The sequence below is a fragment of the Lissotriton vulgaris genome, chromosome 6 (genome assembly GCF_964263255.1).
Source record: "Lissotriton vulgaris chromosome 6, aLisVul1.2, whole genome shotgun sequence".
Taxonomy (NCBI): Eukaryota; Metazoa; Chordata; class Amphibia; order Caudata; family Salamandridae; genus Lissotriton; species Lissotriton vulgaris.
In genome coordinates, this window is record NC_141694.1 from 1546727228 (window position 1) to 1546752137 (window position 24910).

At 46.4% G+C, this 24910-nt stretch overlaps 1 protein-coding gene across 1 annotated transcript in view; it reads left to right on the plus strand.

Moving 5' to 3' along the window:
* Positions 1-24600, plus strand: part of NDUFAF5 (NADH:ubiquinone oxidoreductase complex assembly factor 5) — a 158486-nt gene extending 133886 nt beyond the window's left edge. The window contains exons 9-11 of the mRNA XM_086927726.1: positions 17015-17098; positions 18299-18381; positions 24347-24600. Coding sequence (XP_086783852.1) covers positions 17015-17098; positions 18299-18381; positions 24347-24445 — 266 coding nt within the window. The 3' untranslated portion in view covers positions 24446-24600. The remainder of the gene's footprint in view (positions 1-17014; positions 17099-18298; positions 18382-24346) is intronic.
* The last annotated feature ends 310 nt before the right edge of the window (positions 24601-24910 follow it).

The following is a 24910-nucleotide window of genomic DNA, read 5'->3' on the forward strand; positions in this document are numbered from 1 at the left end:
TCGCTCCTTCTGCACCAAGGAGATTTGTTAACAAAGCTGAACTGATACAGAGTTTGCCATTTGTGCAAACATGACCACCAGGTTCTCCAATGATAGTCTTTCCTTTTGCTTTCATCACCTCTCAACATTTTCTGACACAAGGTGTTACTAAGATCCCTTTGGAAATACTACATCTGCAGGTTATGGAAGTATGGTAACAGGTGTTCCTATTATATCATTCCTTGTATAGAGGCCAGCTGAAATGTTCCTGGCTTTTGCCACAACTCTTTTTTTTTTTAAAAACTTAGTTTTTATTGCAGATGCACAGATATGAAAAGGGTGACAGCGGTAGCATAATTCAAGCATGTCAAATACATTCCGGATATATGTCTTACAGCCCCCGACGTTACATCAATAGATAGTCCAGAAAGCAGTCCGATTAAATCTTCGGGTTACACTCAGCGCATCCCCGCCTCAGTATAAGCAGAGGGTGCATTAATCATCTGGGCATCCACTTTTCTGTTTTATTTTAGTTAAACTCCCCCCCCCCCCCCCCCCTCCCTCCCCAACAAGTTCAGATGTGAGTGCAACGTTAGCAAAACAACCGCTCAGTCAAGGTCGAACAGCACAAGCACAGTAGGGGCACCTACAGATCTCACCTACCCCGACTCCTCCCTCCTCCCTCCTTTCCTGAAGCCCATGGCCGGAGAAAACACTAGGCATGTATAGCGGAGTTGATATGTAGTGTCCATTCCCATCAAGGTCTTCCCGCCGATCTCCCCCCTCCCCCAGCCCCAGGTCCTCCCACGGGTTCTCCCCCCCCCAAGTCCACCATCGAGCCCATGGTAGTGCCGCCATTTTGACCAAACCTTTTTGAACTTATTCGGGCATCCCCTTGATTTGTACGTCACTCGCTCCGCTGCCATGTAGAGGTCTAATCCCTTTCTCCATTCACCTACAGTGGGTATCGTCTCCGCCCCCCAATACTTGGCAATGTCACGTTTTGCCACTACCAGGGCCAATGTCAGGAACGTCAGTAAAGGTCGGGGGAGGTCTACATCATTGGTCATGCCCAATAGGGCCAGCTTAGGCTCTTGGTCGAGCGACACGGACAGGACCTCCTGCAGTTCGATGAAAATAAGTGTCCAGTAGGATTGTATTTTCACGCAAGTCCACAATACGTGGAGGAAATCCCCCCCCTCCTGCTGGCATCTCAGGCACCTATCGTCCGTTGTCTTCCCCATTTTAAATAACCGCACCCTGTCAAAGTACGTCCTATGGAGCACGTTATATTGAATCAGGCGCAGTCGAGATTTTATGGCCACCTCCCTTGGATGCATAAGGATTAAGTCCCAGTCAATGTCCTCCAGGTCTCCCACCTCTCGTTCCCAGACGGCCCTAAGCTTTACCAGATCCCCCAGCATGTTATTCGTGAGGGTTTTATACGTGAGCGACACGGCCTTGTGGGGTATCTGTTCCTGCAGCAGTCTGCCTTCTAGGGGTGCGTACTCCGGCAGGCCCTCAAGATTCAGAGCCTGTGCCCTCCATGCGTGGCGCAGTTGAACATACTTAAAAAATTGAGAGCGGTGGAGCCCATATTCTGTCTTTAAGGTGGCATAGGGTTTTAGCTCCCCTCTGGCGACGACATCTCCCACCGTGGAAATCCCAATGTCGTCCCACTGCTTGAATCCCTTAAGTTTGTGAAGTTCAGAGAGCCACGTGCAGTGCCAGAGTGGGGTCTGCCGGGTGGGTTTCTTATCCCAGCCCATACGTCTCATCGCCATTTTCCAGGCTCGGAGAGTAATATGCGTAGCCGGGAGTAAGGAACGGCTCGCCGCGCCACCGTATAGGTAGGAAAGCATCGGGCGTGAGGCCAGTTTGGTGCGTTCCAATGCATACGTTGGGTGGTCTCCGGGGGCGTGGAGCCAATCGTTAATGGGGGACAGGTGCTCCGCCCAGTAGTACGCTTCAAGGTTTGGCAGGGAGATACTTCCACTGTATTGGTGGCGTTGCAGGGTGGTCAGTGCAATCCTCTGCTGCTTACCCAACCATATGAAAGATCTGAGGTCAGCATGCATTCTACGGAGGAGACTGTCTGGTATTTGATAGTATTCGTTCTGCAGGGCATACAGATATTTGGGTAGCACGATCATTTTGTACATCGCCGCCCAACCCAGGAGTGTCAGAGGAAGTTGGCGCCACCGGGCCATATCCGCCGCGGAGTTCACCAGTATTTTCTCAACATTTCTGAGAAGTGACCGGTGCCTATCCAGCGTGATGAACACTCCTAGATATTGGAAGCCGTCTGTGGATACCACCAGTCTGTCTGGGAGGTCCCCCTCACTCGCGTCCCCTTTGGGGTCAAAAAGGACGGATTTGTGCCAGTTTACTGCGTAACCGGAGTGACTACCATATTCGTCCAGGTCTCGGAATAGTTCAGGCACAGAGGTTTGCGGGGCTGTGATATACAGGAGGACATCGTCCGCATACAGGGACAGTTTCTCCTCCGGGCCGTCCGCAGTAGTAAGGCGGAAGCCGGAAATCCTCTGATTTTGTCTGATTTTGGCCGCCAGTATCTCAATTGTCATCGTAAAGAGTAGCGGTGATAGGGGACACCCCTGCCTGGTGCCCCGTTGGATCAAGAATTCTCGAGAGAGTCTCCCGTTCACCCGCACTCTGGCTCGTGGGTTGGTGTACAGCAGGCGAACCCATGAGCGGAATTTTGGGCCGAGACCAAATTTCTCCAGGACAGCCTCGAGGAATGGCCAGTGCACAGAGTCGAAGGCCTTTTCCGCGTCCAATGAGAGGAACCAGTGGGGAGGGACCCTATCCCTAACCTCCTGCAGCCAGTTGTGGGTGCGTCGGAGATTGAGTTTCGTGGCCCGATCCGGTAAGAAGCCGGTCTGATCTAAGTGTATTAGAGCGGGTAGGACCTCCTTAAGGCGTCGCGCAAGGATCGTGGCTAGGATTTTCACCTCTGTATTCAAGAGGGAGATGGGGCGGTAAGACGCGCAGTCGTCCCGCGGTTTACCCTCCTTGTGGATGGGAACTATGATTGCCAGGGCGAGGTCATCGGGCAGGCAGCCGTCTTGGTATGCCTTAAAATAGAGATTTTTTAGGTGGGGAGCTAAGATGTCGGCCGTGCACTTAAAGAATTCCGGGGGAAACCCGTTCGGGCCCGGCACCTTACCCGTCTTCAGCCCCGCAATGGCGGTTTTGACTTCATCCAGAGAGATGTCGGCCTCTAAGGCGGGTAGGGCTTCAGCGTCCACCACGGGGAGGTCAACCTGCGACATGTAAAGAAGAGAGTCCCCACATGAACTCAGTTGCCTGGCCTCGTAGAAGCGGCCATAGTAGACTGCGAATGCGTCTGCTATGAGGTTGTCTGCGCGTAAAGTCTGCCCCCTCTCGTCTACGACTGCCTCCACCCATCTCGCTGCCCTCTCCTTACGACTAAGCCAGGCCAGAAGTTTGCCGGATTTGTCTCCCACGTCATAAAGACGGTGTAATGTGGCCAGGCGTTGGGTCTTCGCTTCATCCGATACCAGGTCTCGATAGTGTCGCTGGTTATCTAACAGTATGCGCAAGGTGGTCGGGCTCTTTGTACGTAAGTGATCCCTTTCTAACTCCACTATAGTGCGTTCCACAGTTTCTACCTCTTCCATCGTCTTCCGCCTCTCGTCCCTCAATCTAATATTTATTCTGTCTCTTAACACCGGTTTCATTGCTTCCCACAGAGTTACCGCTGAGTCCACTGACCCAACATTCTCAGCTAGGTATACCCGGGCATCAGCACGAACACCCTGGAGTATTGTCTTGTTCGCCAGGTCCCAAGCAGCGAGGCGCCAACTCGCCTCATTCCTGTGTCTAGGGCTTCCCACTGATATTAGCAGCGGTGAGTGGTCTGAAAGACCCCTAGCCAAGTATTCCGCCGTACCCTCTACAGTAAGCTCCGGTCTAGACATAAAAATGTAGTCCAATCTGGAGAATACTTTGTGCACTGCCGAGTAGAATGAGTAGGCCCTAACAGTCGGGTGGAACAGTCGCCATACATCAGTCAGCCCCATCTCCGACACCATTTGAGCCAGGGGAGTCTGAGTACGCTGGTGGTGAGTCTTCCCTGATCTATCCATGTCTCTGTCTAGTACGTCATTAAAGTCTCCACCTACTATCTGTATAGTGTCTGAAGTGTCTAATAGTATGGTAGCTAACTGCTTCAGTGTGGTAGCCTGCAGTTTAGGTGGTGCATACATTGAGACTAGGGTGTACGTACGTCTGCGCCAAGATCCCTGTACTCCTACACATGTACCCAGAGGGTCCCCCCATGTCCGTGTGACCTGAAATGGGGAAGTGTTCTTAATAAGAATAGCTACGCCCCTGGAGTCAGTTGTGTATCCCGCATGACCCAAGACCTTGTATCTACCCCGTGCGATGAACGCGCAGGCCGTGCCCTTCAGGTGTGTCTCTTGCAGAAAAATTATGTCAGGGCCCATTCTCTTAAGGAAGTTGTTCACCAGACCCCGTTTAATTTTGTTGCCCAGGCCATTGACGTTCCACGTCATTACACTCAGTTTTTCAACGGCCATGGGTATAGTGGCGAGGCATGGTTACTCCAGGCTGAGAAGTAGGCAGGCGGGTCAACTCCCATATAGGAAGAACCAAAGAATGCGTCGAACCCCGTGACTGCCTTGCACATAATCTCACATCTCCCCCCCCCCCCCTCCCCCTCCCCGCAAACAACCAAACTGCATAAACAACTCCCCAGCCCCCCCCCCCACCCCACCTGCACCCCCCGGCCGTCCCTCCCGTGCAACCATTGACGGTATGGGCCACCAGGCAGCAAGGTCTGTCGCCCACCCTGCAAACAACCCCAACTAAGAAAAGTCTAGTTGGTCAGAGTTCAAGTCTGGTAGTGGTGTGTGACCACCCGAAAAACAACAAAGAAAAGTTACTTGCGTGCCTCCTGGCATGGACTGTATCGGTGCATCTCCGTCCCTACAGCTTCTCAGGAGTGGGAGTCCTGCGTGTCATGGTCCGTGATCACCGCGTTGCTTGGCCCTCCCTGCTCCAAGTCTCGGATGGCAACAGCTAACGGGTGTAAGGATGGTTCCATCTGGTCTTCCAAATCTGAAACATTGGTGGCATCCTCCTGATCTGTAGCAGTCTCTGAGTCTGGAAGTAGGCACCGGAATCGCGATCCCCGAGTGATATCTCCCGCGGCGGTTGCGTTGCCGTCTCCTCGGGCTCCCCCAGTCGCCAGTTGCTGAGACGGGTAGGGTGATCTTTGTGACTGCCTGTCTGTCCGGTGGTGTCGGGACCTCTGCGATCCGTTCGTGTTCCTCCTGAAGTTGGCCGCTGCCTGCTCTTCCCGAATTCTGCGACCTTCTTCCTCCGCCTCTTGCAGCAGTGGTCTCTCCTCTAGCCAGTGCCAGGCCTCCTCCGGACGGGTGAAGAAGTGCGATCTGCCCTTGAACAGGACTTTCAGTTTCGCAGGGAAAAGGAGCATATAGGAGATGTTGAGCTCTCTTAGCTTCGCTTTCACAGTGTCGTAGGAGCGTCTCTGCTTCTGTACCTCCTGGCTATAGTCAGGGAAGATCATGATAACGGTATTTTCAAACTTTAGATCTCCCAGTTTCCGGGCTTCACGAAGGACAAGATCCCTATCAGCATAGTTGAGGAATCTCGCAATTATTGGGCGAGGTCTCGCTCCCTCCGGCGGCCTTGCGAGGAGCGCCCTGTGTGCTCTCTCGATCACGAAGCAGTTGGAGAAACGGGCCTGGGGAAACATGGTCGTCAGCCAAGAGTGGAGGAAAGCTGCCGTGTCGTTCTTCTCAATTCCTTCCCTCAGGCCCACGAAGCGCAGGTTGTTTCTGCGTGCCCTGTTCTCCGCGTCATCCACTCGCCACAACAATTGTCTATGGGAGGCCTGCAATTCTGCCATGTCCTTCTTGAGTGAGGTAACGGATTCTTCCGTTTCGGATATCCTGGTCTCCGCAGTGCCCACTCTGTCGGACAAGTTCCGGAAGTCCTGCCGCAGTAGTAGAACCTCAGATCCTACTTCCCCGATCTTGGTCTCGAGGGCCGCCCTAGAGTTCTGGATGTCCGCCCGCGAGGCCTGGATCGCCTCCAGGAGCATGGCGGTATCCGGCTGCGTGTCTCGGGCCCCCCCATCTGTGTTCCTGGGTGCCCTCGTGCTAGTGGCGTAGGATTCCATCGTCTCCTGCCTTGCGGCCCGTGGCGCCGGATCCCTCTTGCCCATGGTGGCTATCGGGCGACCCCCCGATGTAACAGGAGGGCTGGGGAGGTAAGGAGTACTGCCCGTCAAGGTGGCAGCGGCCCCGGGCCGGAACTAGTCCTGCGGATCCCCTGTCTCTACCAGCAGGGCACTGCGCCACGTCCCTCCTCGCGGGCCCCAGCCAGGCGGGCGAATCCAAGTCCAGGCCAGGACCTCCCGATGAAGCGGGGTCCTCGAGGGGTTCTCGCCCACCCCCGAGGATTAGGGAGGGGGGGGGGGAGCGAAATCCAATAGCAGGCCTCTCCGCAGCTCCAGTCAGGCAGCCCCGGGCTCAGGGGACCGCGCAGCAGCCCACGAGCGTCACTGCGCACCAGGCGGGCCAGAGACAGGAAAGCTAGACCCCGGCTTCACAGGCCCCCACTCAGCCTCCGGGAGGCCAGCTTGACCCAGGACCTCGCAGGGTTCACCCCCCAGTCTCTCAAGGGGGGGGGAGGGGGAGGGGGGGGGACGGAGGCCCTCCGCGAGCCCCCTCGCAGCTTCAATGAGGCAACTCCGGACCCCCGGAGAGCGTGCTCTCGCGCACAGGCCCCACAGCTCCCCAGGCGGGCCACAGTCAGCAAATTCAGGTCCCGGCTGCACAGGCCCCACTCGATCTCCGTGTGGGCAGCCTCCGATCGCCGCTGCACGGCTCTCCGCGACCCCCACCAGGCAGCACCCGGGCTAGGGCAGCGCACGTCGGCCGCGCAGCTCACCCAGGAGGCCAAGAAGCAAGGCCCCGGTGTGTCAGGCCGCAGACTGCCTCCGGTCCCGAATCCTCCAGATCACCAGAGAAAGGGGGGAGGGGGGGAGGAGGGAGGCAAATCGCCGGGCCGACCGTCGTCGCTTCGGGGTAGGGGGTCCCCGATGTCCTCACCGTCACTCCTGTGGCGCCACCTCTCCCCCGTCAGCAGCCGGACCCGATGACTCCGGGCGCCGCCATCTTAGGGTGCCGAGTCTTCAGCCCCGGGGTGAAATCGGCGGACAGGTCTGCTTCGCCCGGTCGGAAATTGAAGCCGATGGGCTCTCCAGGCGCCTCTCGCCCTCCGCCGCCGCCACAGCCAATATTTCGGGTGATTTCCCGCTGTTTGGGCCAAAGTATCGCCGGATCAGTACCAGTCATGCCAGGAGCTGCGCTGAGGCACGTCCTACTCAGCCATGCAGCTGGCCACGCCCAACGGCTTTTGCCACAACTCTGACTGCCAGGCCAACATTGTTAAGAAAATATAACCTACTTGAGCCAAATCCAGCTCTCCTAAGAGGTTTTGTCAAACTTACCTGCCATGGCGCTGACAGCGCGAAAATGTCATCTATCATCTCCAGTGACATGCATGCCTCTATACAGAGCGAGTAAATACTAACTGTGCAAAGAACAGTTTGAGACATGGCAGTCCCCCTGTGGTGCAATGACGGGTCTGTTTGGGAATGTATACAGCACTTTTTAGTGAGGATTCCTAGGGCAAAAACAGTTTTTTTAGGAAACATTATCAACCTGGAGCTGGAAGACCAACAAAAGATCAGGGGCGATTGTTCCATTGGAGCGGAGGAGTGTTGCCCCACTTACATGCCCCCGCCCCCCAAGCCCAAAAGATAAATAATAAAATGGTAATTGATTACCATTTTATTTTTTACTGTTCCATCCTGAACAGAGCTTCAGGACGGGTCGAGGCATGCTGAGTGAGCAGGGAAGATGGTGGGCAGAGGGCTGCCTTTGCACTTGTTTAAAGTGTGCATGTCTCTTTGCCTGGCCGTCTTGAGACGGCCAATCACACATGCGCACTTTAAATCTCTCAACCCAGCTGATTTAAGACAGCTAGATTGAGAGCAAGTGCAGGCATCAAGTACCTTTGGGAACGGAGACAGAGGCCGCTCTCACCAACCAGGGCATTGCCTACATGCTGGTTAACAGCATGCGAGGAGGCCAGATTGGACGAGGGACTTTGCTGGGGCCTGCATTGCAGTCCCAGCAGGAGACGTCGAAGTGTAGAGGGCGTCGTCTCTCACGATCGGTGTTTTTCTTTTTTTTCAGGTTTTTTTCATCATCATCTTTATTCAATCATATTAGAAATGACCATAAAAACACACGTAATAAATACATTAATAAAAATGTTACAAGAATATTATCATTAAGATTCCAAAAATGTTCTTCATGAACCTAGAATAAGATGAGAATGCATAACAAAACATAATAAAAGAGACAATTCATTTCTTGACTATTAATTCATTAAAATTTACAATCAGCTTAATGGGCTAAATGTTAACCCCTTCCTTTTCTTCATACAGGCCCATAAGAATGTTGCTACAGAGTAGCAAACCAAGGGATCAGGTAGTGTTTTTAGATAGAATAATACTACCCGGCACTGCTAATGTCCCATTTTCATTAGTATTGGCTTCAGGTATGCCTTCCTTTCGCTCTCATAAAGCCCACAGAATAGGACTATATGCAATTCGGATTGTGGTGATAAATTATCACACAGGCACATGATTAAGTTGGAATGGTTATATGTTTTTTTCTGGAAAACCAAGCATTAAGGGAATTAAATTAGTGCGAAATCTTAGCGGTATAAATCTATGGCGTGCACTGTTTGTTGGCTAAATAGGAAAAGTGTCCCACCATGGGCGGTGGGTTCCAGTGATAAACCTGAACTGTGGATTTCTCCTGATAAATTTCCCTATGCTTGTGTTCAGCCTTTAACATAAACATGCTGATGACTTTCTGCTTAGACACCTTCTTGCATGCCAGGGGGTCTTTAAAAAGTTTGTGGAGCCCTATCTCTTTAAATTCTGACTCCACATAACTTACCCACTTTGACCTTTTCCAGTTATCCATCGCTATACAGTTCTTGATTACCATTTGGGTCAAGGGTACTATATCTCTCCTCCATATAGAGTGCCATAGGAGGAGCGGTTCTAGATGTATATATTCTGATATATAGGGGAGGGCCAATTCCGTATGTAAAATACCATTTGCAAAAGAAGGGGGGGGAGACCCACTACTGATTTAAAAAATGTATTTTCTATAATTTGTAGTGGTGTCGATGTAACCGTGCCCCATACCCCAGCACCGTAAGTCACTGGCGTTTTTACTCTGGCCTGATATATGGTTTTTAATGGCAATAAGGGTTTGGCACCCAATTTCTTTGCAAAGGTTGTTATGCCCCTGATACCGCTCTCCATCATCAGCCTCCTTCCTTCCATTAATTTTGCCCATGACAAGTCTTTGTCGAAAAGAATACCCAGGGAGGGAAAAGAGTACATAACCTCAATTTTCCCCGTGTCTGCGCTAAAATATGGGACTTTATCTGTTTTAGCGCTACCAGCTATGATTATAAAGGACTTAGCTTCATTTACTTTTAGGCTTAATGAGTCCATAAAAGAGACATACGCTGTTATAAGCTTTTGTAGCCCAACCCCTGTTCTTGCAATTAAAACAGCGTCGTCTTCATAAGACCGTATTGGTAACATTTGGTTTTCAAAGATGGGAACATCCCTAGTGGCCACTGTAAGTGCCTTCTCAACCCCGTTTGTGTATCAGGAGAAGAGGAAAGGGGCCAATACGCAGTCTTACTCCTTTTGAAATTTTGAAATGGCGTGTACAGTCACCAGTTTTAGTATAGCGCACTGACGCTGCAGCATTTACATAAGATTGCCTTATATAATTTAAAATAGCCGGGTCAAACCCCATCAACTCCATTATGTTCCATAATTTATCATGGACCACGCAGTTGAACGCCGCGCTGAGGTCCATGAATGCCATGTATAGTTTGCCATCTTTCATATTTGTATATTTTTCGATAGTCCATGCTAAATTCAGGCATTGGTCTACAGTACCCCTTCCCTGCTGAAAGCCATACTGGGCCTGGATCAAGATCTTATTATCTCTAGCCCAACTCTCTAACCTCGAGAGGAGGAGGCGGCCCTTAAGCTTTGATGTGTCCAGCAGGGATATTGGTCTATAGTTTTATGGGGCAGCTCTAACCCCTTTTTTATAAATAAGATGGGCACTATAACCCCCGAAGACCACGAGGAGGGCGGGGCTGTTTGGGTTATGCTATTTAGCGTATTACACAGATCGGGATTAGTTTGAAAGAAATCGATTGGGACCCCATCTGGACCTGGGGCCTTGCCAGAGCGACATGAACTTAGCGCCACCTGACTTCATTAAGTGAAAAGGATATAGTTTCCAATGTTGTCGCTTCATAATTATTATTGTCGGGATTTGAGGCAAAGATGTTCTTGTTAGACCTGGCACCATTGGGGTGGGTCTCCCTTCCATTTTTGCTGTTGCCTCATGTGTTTTTGCTGGTATTAGATGCTTTGGGCACTGTGCCACTGCTATCCAGTGCCACAGTGCAAGTGCTCCCTATTGTAAGTTGATGTATTAATCCGTGGTTCCAATTTTGGCTATTTCGGTTACTTGTGCCCAGGGCGTGTAAAGCCAAATGCTGCTGGTGGGCCTGCAGCCCTGGTTGTGCCACCCACAGAAGCAACCTTGTAAAATGTGTCTAAGGTCTGCCATTGCAGAGCCTGTGTGCATTCTGGTACTGTCACACTGACTGGGCAAGTGCACCCACTTGCCAGTCCCTAAACCTTCCCTTTTCTTCATTTCAGTCACCCCATGGTAGGCCCAAGGGCAGGGTGCATTGTAAGTATAAGGTAGGACAAGCCCTGGTGTGTGTGGGCTGTCCTAATAGTCAATTACAGCCATTTTTGTTTTTCACTATTGCAAGGCTACCTGTTCTCCATATGCCAGAATGGGCTGTTAGATTATTACATGTTGATAATCCTAACTGTCTCAGAGAACATGGTAGAAATTCAAGTTTAGTATGCCTGAACTCAGAATGATAAAAATACATCTTTTAGTGAAGTTGGTTTTAACATTCTGTGTTTGCAAATACCACTTTTTGAAAGTAGGTATTTGCTTGCCTAACCTTTCAAGCCTGCCACTGCTAGGTTGTGTATTCCTTTGTCTGGTTTTGTGAGTGACAGGGCTGGGGGATTCTAAGAGACGGGATGAGTAGGCCCAGTGGTGAATAGAGAGATCTGCATCTAGATGGGATAGAGGAGTTGCACCTGAACCTTGAATAGGGCTGTGCCTGCCTTCCACAATGCAGTCTCCACCCCCTGGGGAGCGGCTGATGCCTCTGCCCTTCACACTGAAAGAAGAGAAGGAGTCCTGTAAACAAAGTGCTCCAGGACTGTACTTGCCTTCCACAATGCTGGCTGCACCTCCTGTGGGGGCGTCTGATGTGCCTGCCCTTCACTCTGGGAGAAGCCTGGTAAACGAAGTGCTTCAGAACTGGTTTGGACTGGGCAAAGGCCCCTCTCCTCTCAGAGAACAAAGAATTTTGGGGTATAAATATTGGGACCATGATCCCATGAAATTAGATCACTTTGGACTACAAGAAGAAACCTTTACTGAGGAGGGGAACGTGAAGAAACTGAGGAGAGACTATTCTCAAGCTGAAGTGCTCCTTGGGGGATTGGCCTGCAGTGGTTGCCTTACTGCCAAAGGAAGGAGAAAGGAACTTTGTGTACTTTGCTTTCAACTTGTGAAGGATCTCCAAGGGCTTGGAAAAGAGCTTGCCTCCTGCTGAAGTCTCAGGGACAACAGACTTCACCCCCCCCCCCCGCTCCCCATAGTTCCTGTGGAAGTGCCTGCTGCTGTTTTGGGCCTTCTGAGGAACTGCGTGTCGCAAGGAGCTGGAAGCGCAACGCAACGAGATTGTAGCGTGTCGCTGTTGCTGCCGTCGCACTTCTGAACAAGGGTGTCGCCGCTGGAGTTTTCGCACTGCACTGCATCGACAAAAGCGTGCCGCAACGCAGAGGAAGCGTGTCGCTGCTGCCTGCCGCCCCACTTCTGAACAAGGGTGTCGCCGCTGGAGTTGTCGCACTGCATCGAGAGAAGAGTCTCGCAACGAGGTAGAAGCGTGTCGCCGACGCACTTCTGAACAAGGGTGTCGCCGCTGGAACTTTCGCATTGCACTGCATCGAGGAAAGCGCCTCGCATCCCTGAGAAGCGCGCCGCTGCTGTCGCATTTTTGCACAAGGATGTCGCCGCTGTAGTTGTCGCAGTGACACAAAAAACAAGGTGATGGAAGGAATGCTTGAATTAATCTTAGCCACTGGCGATCGCTTGGGGCCGAATGCCAATCCATTGTTTTTTGTCCACCATGTCACCTCAGTTAGGACACCGCCATCTGCAAATCAGTCTTGACCCTACTCCTGTGGAAGCAGCCCAGTCCGAACTGCCAGGCCAGGTCTTCCCTGAACCGGAATACAAGCAACCCAGGACTGGTCTTGCCTTACTAAGGCTCTTCAGCCAGATATAGCTTAGTTTGAGTGGCACAGTGAGCACGAGACCCATGTTTGAGAATACTAATCACGCTTAGGGCATCAAAAAAACAAAGTGATAGATGGAATGCTTGAATTAATCCTAGCCAATGGTGGTTGCTTGGGCCGCATGCCAATCCATCGCTCTTCACGCACCACCCCACCTCAGTTTGGAACTAGCCATATGCAAATCGTCTTAACCATGTTCCAGTGGGAACAGCACAGCCCGAGTTGACAGGCCAGGTGTTCCTTGACTCCGGAACACAAGCAACCAAGGATCAGTTTCACACTTATTAGAGCTTTTCAGCCAGGTTTAGCTTCTACCTTTTTAGGATCTCAAAAACAAATTTTAATAATCTCTTGCTGGGAATTTTGGAAAGCCAATAAGAATTGAATGGCTACTCTGCTCATTTCACATTTGCTTTTGTTTTAAGAATAAATAAATATTTGATTAGGGCGGCATTTAGGTGCTGGGCACCACATCTCGTGGGTCAATTTATTTGGGGGAAGAGGGGTGTGCCCCAGTTTCCAACCACTTAAGGGCACTGGGAATCCCTTCCTTGGTGCCAAATGTGCTTTTTGTAGGGATGGTATAGGGCCTCTCAAATATCCCAGGGACCCACATCCCCAGGAGACAATATTTATTTTTGAGAGAGAAGGGCACAGACCCTCTTGCCCAACCACATAGGGGTCCCGGGGATCCAACCCCTGAGACCAATTTTGCTTTTTGGGGGAAGGGGTATTGGGGTTCCCCTCCTGGCGCCTATCAAGGGCCCCAGGGACCCCATCCCTTGAAACTGTTTTTTGTTCTTGGGGCAGTGGGCATCAGGCTCCTCTCCTAACCCTGTATGGGCCTCAGGGGCTCCAACCTCTGGGTCCTAAGCATATTTACAGGGAGTTTTGTGGGTCCCCTACTATTGCCATCCAGTGGCCCCAGGACCCATACCCTGGAGCCTGATGGCATCAGTATCTTGGGAACCACCCACTCCGGGACACTACAATTCCCTTCCTGCAGATCACGGGCTGGGAGAACTTCAGCTCCCTGCCAGCACACTTGCAGGCAGCGGACACAGATTTGATCTCGCCCAGTGGGAGCAGAAAAAAGCTGCTCCCACTGGGTAGAAGCAACCCAAGGGAGCTGGCTCCTGCAGCACCATAGAGGCCGCAGGCTAGGGAGCCTGCTGGGACCCTGGGTTTGCCCCGTGGCCCCATGGCCAACAAATTGCTTTGGGTGGCCCAGATGGGCACGGGGCACCCACAGCAATATTTAAAGCTTTAGCATGCCCAGGGGATGAGGTCTCCGAGGCCTGTAAAAAGCTCTGGGAGGGGAGCTGCGCAGCCCCCTCCCCAAAAGATCAACTCGCAGCATCGGACTGTTTTTTGTTTTTTGTTTTAAATAAAGGGCAGGAGCCAGCTTTTACATTTTTTTTCATAAAGTTACAGCAGAACCTCTATGAATTTTAGGGTACGCCTGCATCTTTTTTGACGTGGTGGCAGCCAATCATATCTTAGCTTGAGATCTGTCAGCTCTGAAGATCCTCAATTGTGTGCAAATATCTTCATTTTGAACCTCACTTTCTCCAGAACTACTGAAAGGATTTACATCAAATTACCAAAAGCATGCTTTGTAGACGACCAAGATTTTGCTTTCTGCCAAATTGGTGTAATTCCGTTCAGCAGTATTTGCAGTATTGCTGTTCGATTTCCCTATGGAAAAATGAATGGCGAAAACATGTTTTGAGACTAACCCCTTCCATCCCACACCCCTTTTTCCTCAGCCCCTGCTTGACAGATTAATATTATTATTATTATTATGTTTGCACTTGTAAAGTGCGCTGTTACCCGGAGGTTTCCTGGCGCTGTGCAACGCTGGGGAACCCGTCCTGGCTTTCCCTATGGGATGGTCCCTGCTGTCACCCTAAAACTTTCCCAGAAGGAGCTGAGATGTAGGAGAGTTTTTTGGGAATGTTTCATGGAGACTTATCAAACGTTTGGTGTTATTAGCAAACTGTAAAATGCTTTTCTTATGGAAGCATGATCTTAACTATAACTAACACAACAGTCTCGGAACATCCTCTTCGGCAAACTGAGAGAAACGGACACCCGGATAAATTTGGAAAGTTGTTTTATTTTTCTTACTCCTCTGTCCTCTGTTGACTCGTTTCGAGCACCAAGTGCCCTTGATCACACAAGGATTGCAGTACGCCATACCTTTTGTAATGTAAATTAGTGCCCACCCACTTTCCCCCATCATGTGATAATTGACATAAAGGAAATACTATCAACTCTAGTTTGCTCATAACATTATATGTTTTCACATTGATTTTTACGGTTTCCCAATTATTGCAAAAAAGGCTATCAGCCTGATTCATCATTGGGAGGTTTTGCGAGCCTGAAATAGCGAATCATAAGGAATCGCTATTCCAGACTCGCAAAACGGGATTCATGTAGGAATAGCAATATTTTTTGCGATTCCTACAGATTCCTTATTTGCGATTAAAAAATCCATGCATTGAAAAAAATCCTAACTATAACTACCTACTGGCGACCGCCAGTAGGTAATATATATATATACATACACACACACACACACCACACACAAGTTTGCGTATCGTCGTTTCACCAACTCCATGATACAGCGGTACCAAGTATTCAAGAATGCTCTGCAGCCGTTCTCTCCATTCAGGTGAATTTATTCATCATCAAAGCACACAAAAAAACTTCTACAGTTAGTCATTAAAATTACAAAATGTGCGGATTTGCTTGCCGACTCGTTTCGGCTTGCTGCCTTCTACTGAGCCTATAACCTATTCCCCTTTCTGTTCCGTGGCCAAGGAGAAATGTTTATCGAAACACGTTGAGCATCTTGGCTGCATTTCAGTAAATCACCTGCAAAACCCGTACAGGCTCGTGTTTTGGTGTTCTATGAGACTTGAACACATCGTCTTTTGGCTAGATAGATAGATAAAAAGATAGATATCTCATTGTATTTCTTTTCCACAGATGATGCATTCCAAAGTGGCAGGCTTGTTCATGGTGAATTTTTTGTCTCATGTTACTTTCTATTATGAATTGTGAAACCCCATGACCACAGTGTTGAAACCCAGAAATCTTGAGAGAAATACAGCTAAAAACTTGAGTTAGTGTGGAGTTCAGAATCACAGTTTTTGTTCTTTATATCGGTCCTTCGGTTTTTTTCCCGCATATCCCTTTATTTTTTCCCCTCATATCACTTTTTTTTTTTTAATGACTTTGCTGTCCAGACATTGAGTAAGCTATTGTACTGATTCTTACCATTTAGATGTTTTTCATTGATATTGTTAGTTATAGATTAAAATTAATTAATCTGGCTCCATGGTCCCTTTAAAATCGTATTCAAAACCATTATTGTTTTATAGTGACTAGCTTGTACAATATATTATTCTATCTTGACCAATCACTTTTTTGTTGAAGGCTCTTTCCCTCCAGTGGGTTCCTTAGCGTTCTATAACGATAAGGTCCTACTGTTGTATGCACCAGTTCATATTTTAATTATTTACTTGTAAAATTGTCTGCAGTTCAGTGAAATAGTCATGTGGTGTTCCTTTCTGTATTGTGGTTCTTTCCCAGGTATGTATGCATCTGAATTCGATCTTTGAATTGAATTGTGTAGGATGTAACATTTTCAATGTTATTGTCTGTCTTGATTGGACTTGTATTTGTTTTCTTTCTCAATCTTCTACCTTGTGATTTTACTTCCATTTTACTTTTGAGTCTTTTAGTTACTATTATGATTATATTTTGGAATCATTTGCTATTGCATGGTGTTTATCCTTGTTAGTGATGGCTCTTATACGTTTTAATTCTAGTTTGCCTACCACAGAGACCACACTTTCAATGAATTTTAGCCCACATACACACTCACTAATGTACACCACATATTTACTGTTGCATCTTAAGATCTTTTTTTTCTTGGACCATCATCCTTTCTTTCATATCCTTTCATATTTTCTGCAATATTGCTTAATCCCAATGTTGACATTCTTAAAACCTACTTGTTTTTTCGTCACCGTTGTCTCCTGATCTTTGGTAATCTAAAACGTGGCTTTTCACACATTTTGCATTTTATCGATGCTGGCACCACTATATTTATCTACATGCATGTATATATAAATTCATATGATTTAAAATTGGATTACAAGTGATTGACGTTTCCTTCCTGTGGGTGGTATGCTTCAGTTGATTGCTCAGTTATAGAATGAAATCGCATCTCCACCTCATTTGTTGAAAAAATTCATAAAGATGTATAACTGTGCATAAATACTCAGGTAGCTTTTTAGAACAGAACATTAAACTATTAAAGTACCCACTTTTAATTGTATGTAATCAATTAATTTTCCAAAATTGTGTTGATTAAAACAGTTAAAGTTACGTGCCATCACTTTATTTCAGGCATGGGAGAGAGCAATTGCTGTTGGAACAGAAAACCGATGCTACATAGAGACACTATGCTGGCCGCTGCAGCTATATACAAAGGTGTGATTTAAGTTATTTTGTTCACTATGGAACATAATTCATCCTACCCTGGAGTCGTAAGTATGTGTTCCTTTGAAAATGTACAGTATTGCTAGAGTTCCCTGGGAGCAGTGAACCCAGAGGACAAAACAGATTTGGTCATGTCCAGCAATAGGAATAAACATTTTTCAGAATTACCCAGATGCTCAGAGGGTGACCCACGCATAAAATACTAAGCTGCAGCATCTCGGGTACTCATGAAGTCTGGAGTTCTGTAGAAACCACTAGGAGTCAAAAGGCCATTCGCCTATAGTGGTGGATAAGCATGCTACCTATACTTCCTTAGTAGTTTGTGGTGTTTAATGGCTATATAGCCAGCTATCATAGTCTACTGTGGTCGATGGCCTTTAAATCTCCTATTTTGTGGTAATATTGGAATGTATGAGGTGTCCGTTATAAAGTTTCATTTTAGTGGCTTTATAGTTTTATTATTAAAAAGAAATCTCATATGGGGTTCAGGAGGTAGAGTTCATCTTCCATTCCTAGCGGAGTCAGATATATGTAGTGCCTTATTGTGAGTATTGAATCATGCATGGTACGGTTCATGGGCAGAGGTGCAAGAGAGCCATCCTGCTCTGTGTATCCTGGATGGCTCATGCTGTGTTCATATTTGACAGTTAAAAACATGTTTCTGATTTACTTAATATTTTCTACTGATGTAGACAAAAAGTTTTAGTTATGATATATTGTTAAAATAAATATATATTCGGTCAAAAAAAGCTTAAGTTACCATATGTTGCACTAATTCTTCATGTGCCTATGAGACATTTTTTTATTTTCTTTCTTCTTTAAATTTTTATTTACTTCTAATATCTCACCCCGGCCAATATGTACACATAGCGGCAAACTATTTTGCAGTTAACAGTGATGTCCTTACTGTAGTCCTGTGTTAAAGCCATATACTCAGATTCTAATAATTGTATATGCTTAGTGAGATTGATTATGTTACTGGCTCTCAGCATGTCATTGGGTTCAAGGTTGGGTATTTGTTCACAGGAGGAGTATTGGCAAATAACTAATGTGCATTCAGTTCAAGTCACCATAGTTTTCAATCGTCAGGGCCTTACAGTTGCTCTATTGACTTTGCGTGCGTGTTATTATATTAAGGGCTGATTCTGGTTTTCTTTCCTGTCTTGGATCCTGATTCAACACTTTAAAAAGAAATGTATGGGAATGATGATGGAACAGTCCCTGCAACATTTCAAATTTTTTACATGATTGGATGGAAGCCACATAATTCACAGGTAAAGCACATAATCTACAAAGTAGTTCTCTTTGATTTTGAACTTTCAATGTGTTTGTACATTTGCATGGGCTTTATTTATTTTTATTTTCACGTCAGCACTAACAGCAGTTTATCTTCCGTACCCAATTGCCCCTTTACATGTTCGTTCCATTAGTTTAAGACCTAGGTTTGTTGAGCCTCTTGTTAGACCCTTCTTGAGCCAACTACCAGACATTTGAGTAGAGCCTGGAGTCCACAGGTCAAACGATTTACTGTATCTCCTCTTCTCCCTCTCGCCCCGCCCCTTTCTTTCACCCCCTGTTCCCTTCTTTCACCCCCTGTTCCCTTCTTTCACCCCCTGTTACCTTCTTCTTCCCCCATCCCCTCAAAAAAACCAATCCTCATCCCGTTGCTGCCATGCAGGCTTAGCAAAGACCACATTCAGTAACATTGGTTTGGCAAATAGGAAAAAATAAACCAAATGTAGCAGGTAATCGCCCCTCTTCGCATAATTTGTTTTCTGCTGCCGTAGGGAAGGGATTCTATCCAGAACTACACAAGCAGGAGGAGCAAGACCGAGTCAGAGATGAAAGTATCAAGGTAGAAAGGTCTACTCGAGTCTTGGTATCGCATTTAGACAAGGTAATGCTGCAGTGGTAATAGCTCCCACTAAGACCCCTTTTGTAATACTGAATTCTTCCTACTCTTGCCTGAGTTGCACTGTTACGTGTTTGTTTCCTCATTAGCTTGGGATTGTAGCCCAGTTCAAAAGAGTGCATGACCATTCTCATATTACCATAGCATGGACATGCTGAAAGATGCCCTGTTGGGATACACAGAATGTCTGCCCCAAGGAAATTGGCCAACGTTTTGCACCTTCCTCAGATGACCTTTGGGGGTGGGAAGCATTGAGTATCCCATAACCTAACCTGATAAGTGGAGTAGACGAACCATGTCTAAGTGCTGACACGATCATTGACCACACACTTACAACATTGTAACAGAACCCTGGTTTACAGGATCCGTTTGATCTCTCCAGGTTTCACCATCACGAGGCCCTTGTGGACCTTCATAAACACAGAGATAAAGTGGTGGGGTTTTTTCCTTGCCATACCTTGCACAGCTACCCATAGTATCTCTAACCACTTGTGCAAGGACACGCAGATTTGCACTGTTAACGGGTTGCCCATTATACACTGTTGCAGTGCACCAGAGGTTTAAAATGTTCCCAGCTAATGTCTCTAGGAAGTTTTGTGGCAGCACATTTTAACCCCTTCAGCGCTGCGCGAATTCCGCTGCGGTGCTGAAGGTTCTAAAGAACCTATGGAAACATGACGGAACGGTTCCGTCATGAGCACAGGCCCACCGAAGCACATGACGGAACCGTTCCGACATGAGCATGGAAGGGGTTAATAATGATTATATCGTAATTTGTATTTTAGTCACTTCAGTACGAGCAACTCTTTTGTCTATCATGTTACACAGCATACCTTTTTAGACCCCCCTATATGGATAGTGGAGGTTCCTCATGTATTTAACATTTTATTTCATTTCATAGTTCTTTGACTTGTTAATGTGTCTATATTTATTTTCTTAATGCATGTAGTAGACACTGATAATCATAATAAAACTGTTATCCCTCAGGAAGGATTGCCATTTTGCTCCCATTTGACACAGACCATTGCACGTTTGAAGATCGTACAAACTATGAATGAGTCTATTCTGTTTAACACAAAAAACATTATACGCGATATACACTTTGCTTTCCTAAATTTGTAATTGAATCAGTCAGGCAATTCATGTACATAATGTGTCGTCTCCTGTATGAATGCCTGCCAGTCTATTGGATATTTAGCTAGCTTGTGTGCATGAGACTGTGTAATATATATCATTTCAGCAACAGATTGCTCAGTCATATCCACAATCCATATTTTCAGTTCTGGTGCTTGATTTGACACTTATATAATGCTTAGTCATTTTCTGGTCAGCAGTAAGGCAAGCTTTTCTGCATTTTTCGTAATTTATTTTCTAGTCCTATAAGGAGTTACACCTAAAAAGCATGGCTCTAGTGAATTTCTCAGTGTTAAATTTGTCCATTTGCTATACACAAACCCTATGGAATTCCAGTATTGTTCCACAAGCAGGCAAGTCCAGTTGAGATAGCTCTAACGTTGAACCCTTTCAAGCCCACCCTTTTTTGTAACACTAATTTCTCAAACTCCTCAACAAATTTACGTAAAATACGTCTGAAGCAATAGTGTTCTGTGCTCTATGTAGTTATGAGGTTTTTTTTTAATAAAACAGAATTTTTGGGACATTTCAAGTAATAGAAACATATCTAGATGGGTGCGTTAGGGTATACATGTGCAATTATCAATAGACGGTATTGTAAGAAAGTCATTACATAGACACTCGGTAACAATGCATTGCTGCATGTCAAAGAAAACAACCCTTCTGGTATTAAACAGTAACTCTACGGGTCTGTGTTTTTAACCTCTCTGTATTTCTTGGGAGCCATGCATAACATACCTTCCCGTTTCATGTTTTCACTCTCTCCACTGCTTTTGTTTGTGTGTTTTCACTTTTGCCCCATTCTATATATCTCTCAAGAGAATCATTCCATCCTGCAGCATACACTTCATCCATGCAGATATTCATCTTTACACGTTAGAGCACCCCATAAGCAATGCCCTCTTTAAGAGGAATAAGTGGCAACTCATCATGTGTAATAAGCTGTTTCCAGCTGTGGGTTTTCTGTATGTGCAGGTGCTCATCTTATTGTCATTTGTCATTACTTGTATATCCAGCATGGCTACATAGATTGTCTGTGAGTATTTGACTTTCTGGCTTTCCCTGTTTTTATTTTTATGTTCAATCTACACCTTTCTCCTTGTGACTAATTCGTTCATGTACTCCTTGTTTGTGCACCCTTTATCAGAAGCTCTTGTCACATAATCGCCTGTCAGACTAGGATGAGCGTATATACTGCCCTACAATATGTCATTGTTCGACGAATGGAACTTGGAAGAAGGAGGTGATACCGCACTGGGGATGAAGAGGGGAGGGGGGGGTGCAGTGATCACAGCCCATGGAATTGGATTTTTACTGTGGTTTCTCGCACAATATTAACAGCTGGGCTCTGCCTAAATAGGCAACAAAATGCATTCAGTCTATGTTGGAAATCAGAACATGTTTGCAGTGTCCCCCCACTTGTTGCCCCATTTGAGACCTCTGGATGCTGGTTTTCTGGCTCTGAAAGTTCAATGTGCTCTGCTGGGTAGGCCCAGGGCCAGTGCTATGTTAACACCCACTGTTATGTTGAAACGCACACATGCATTAGGGTACACTATGTGTTAGGATAAACCTATGATTGGCATGACCTACCCTTTAAGTGCCTAGTATATAATAGGGCAGGGGAACTAAAACTACCTATAAGTCCCTAGTATATTATAGGCCATGACAGTTTAGAAGCCATCAGCCCTTTCTGCATTAACATGTGTGTATACTGCAGAGAGCCTGAGGTCATTTAAAAAGCAGCCCTGTGTTACAGCACTGCTTTTAAATGTAAATTGTTCCAAAACTCGACTTTGGTAGGGGCACTTTAAAAGTGATAAACTACAATAAGTTGGCATTTTAGGTAGCCCCAGGGTCTCCCCTAGGTGTGGTCATGCCATTTTAAGGTGGGCCAGTGTCAAAGATGTTTTATGTGCCTCCCAAAATCGACTGGTGCTAGGAGCACTGTGGAGTGAGGAGTTACACTATGCATATTCTGGTCCCTTAAGGCTCTCATAGGTGTCCCAAGGGTAGTGGGTGGGGGATCATGTAACTGTATGCAGGGCTCTTATAAAATATGTTTTATATACCCTGATGATGAAGAAATTACACATTGCAATTCCCCCATTGTAGCTACTCCACCCAGTAGGATAACATATGCATAGTTTATGAATGGATAAATATCGCTAGGAATCAAACGAAATATCATTCAAGGACTTGAGAATGGTATTGATCAATTCAACAATGTGCTATTGTGGAATGTATCCTAAAATATACAGAAAATAAGTTATAAGACTTTCTTGTATTTAAGCCAAAATTCAGCCTCCCTCTGGTCTCCCCTGATTGGTGAGAGTTGAGAGGGTTAGCCAGACTGCTTTGTTGAATTGATAAGTGGCTCACCCAGAGATAGGCTATCTGTTGGAGAGAGCTCTGCTACACAGGAATGTTAGAGCAGGGTTGAGCGATCGTAAAGCTTGACCTTCAAAGGAGGAATAGGCGAGGCAGTAAACGCCAGGTCCATCTACACCCCCCCCCCTCCCCGATCTCTCTGGCCCAGCCAGATGGCAGGCATAAGGCAGGAATTTGCAGGTGGTAGGGGGAGGAGATCTGTGAAAATTAGCCACACTGGAGGTTATTTAGCTAGTTCATGCTCCTCTGTTGAGATTTCAGCCGCACTGAATTTTGTAGGAATAGTGCTTTCTGGGAGTCGATTATGCCACACTTTGGAGGAAGTGTACCTGCTCTAGGATGTTGCTTTGTATCTCATTGGACAGGAGTGCTCTTCTACGTGACCTCTGAAAAGATAGAATAATTATGTGAGAGGAGAAGAGCCTCTCAGATCTGCCTCTTGAAACTAAGAGAAGGAGAAGGCTTGCCGAGCTGGAAACTTGATTTCAACCATTGGGCCCTGTATTCTGACAGACTGTGCCTGCTGCATGATCTGGAACTAAAACCCTTTGGATGTACCTTTCTTCAAGAGGAATAAAGAGTGGACTCCCTGCAAGCTACATGTTTACAGAGCTCACCAGGACCATCACCACCAAAAATCCCAAGCCTTTAGTGTATCCATTGCATTTGTAAGGGTTTTGTCCAAGTGGATTTTGGAAACTGAAGTCCCAACCTTTTAAGGACTATCTTGGAGATTCCAGACCCTTGGCTTGTGCTTTAGATACTTTGGACCCTCAAAAGGAACTTCAGGAAGAAGTTCCAGAAGTTTGGAGCAACTTTTGAAAAAAGCTCCGTAAGGGGACCGACTCAACCACGAGAGCCAAGCTGGCTACCTTCAACCACAAGCCGGCCTGCCCTGTTGGTTCATCCTGCTGAAACGCTTTGAAGGTCCGACTTCCAGAGTTTGACCCTGAATTCCCTGGAAAGCAAGCCAGCGAACCCTAACCGAATCTGAACTGGTGAAGAGCACGGAGGCACCCTGCAGAAAAGCTGCAAAAAAGTTTCTAATCCAAAGGTAAAATTTCGACCAAGGGCTATCGAGCAGGGCTCCATTGCTGTTAGACTGAAACTTTGACTTTATCCTGATCAAGCGCAACCAGATATCCCAGAGTAGAATGTAGGTTTCTAAGTGCTATATTTTGTTAAATCTTTAAAAATGCGTGTATCTGGTTCCTTACATTGGATGTTTGCTGTTTTGGTGTCATTTTAAAGATATAAATATTTCCTATTTTTATACACGGGTGTGGGATTTATATTGTGTGTTGTAATTATTTACTGAAATTGGTATTTTTAAATGCTTTACATATTTGTCTCCTACGTTAAGTCTGTCTGATCGCAGCCAAGCTTCCAAAGGTTGAGCATGGGAATAATTTGAGACCTATACTGAGCTCTAGACCGTGTTAGTGGCCTTATTGCCAGTGGTAGATGCATATTTACCACTACTAATAACTCACTTTCCAACAGTCTAGATTCACCTATAAGCGAATTTGTGCATTCAGCTGACCGGGTTTAATAATCCTGAAGTCTAGAATTGCCAAACCTTTTTCTCACCTGCTGCTTCTGGGCATTTCACATTTATACACTGAACAAATGAAGTTGGAGCCATGTCATTTGAAGACTGCCTTCACAGCCTTTTTGCTTAAGTTAAATAATAATCCCCACTTTGCACTCTTGAATAATTTCTTCTGATATTCTTTTCATTTTGTAATTTTTGAAAAAATATTTCAATATGTCTCTAATTTGTTGTTTTGTGACATTTTCAGGCAAAGCCAGCGAAAAGGGGTTCTGCAACAGTGTCATTTGGAGCTTTGGGAAAAGTGACTGAGTTAGTATCTAAAGCCAAAGGAGAAAAAGTCAAGTGAAATAGTCCACTCTAAAACACTAATACATAATATCATAAGTCTGAAATATCAGCACATGGATTTATGAAGCATTTTACGTTTACGAAATCGGAAACAAGTGTATATAAAATATTTGCTGTTTGTATTAAAACAAATATTTTAAAGTATTTCACAAAGGACGTGAGTGTTGATATTTGTGAACTATTCGATATTTCATATAGATAGAGAGCAAAAATCAGCACATAGTAACATGAATTTATCATGTTTTCCTTTCCTACTCCATCCATACTTTCGTGGCTGAAGGACAAATATTTTGAAATCTTTTTGCACATATTTGATTATTGCTATTTTATTCTTTTTTGGGGGTCATGATTATAGTTTGATATCGGAACAGGTACCCTTTAAAGTCAATATACTGTTCTTGAACACTGTATATAATAGCTAGACATACAATAAAGAGGGTTTAAATTCTGTTTGCCATAACAA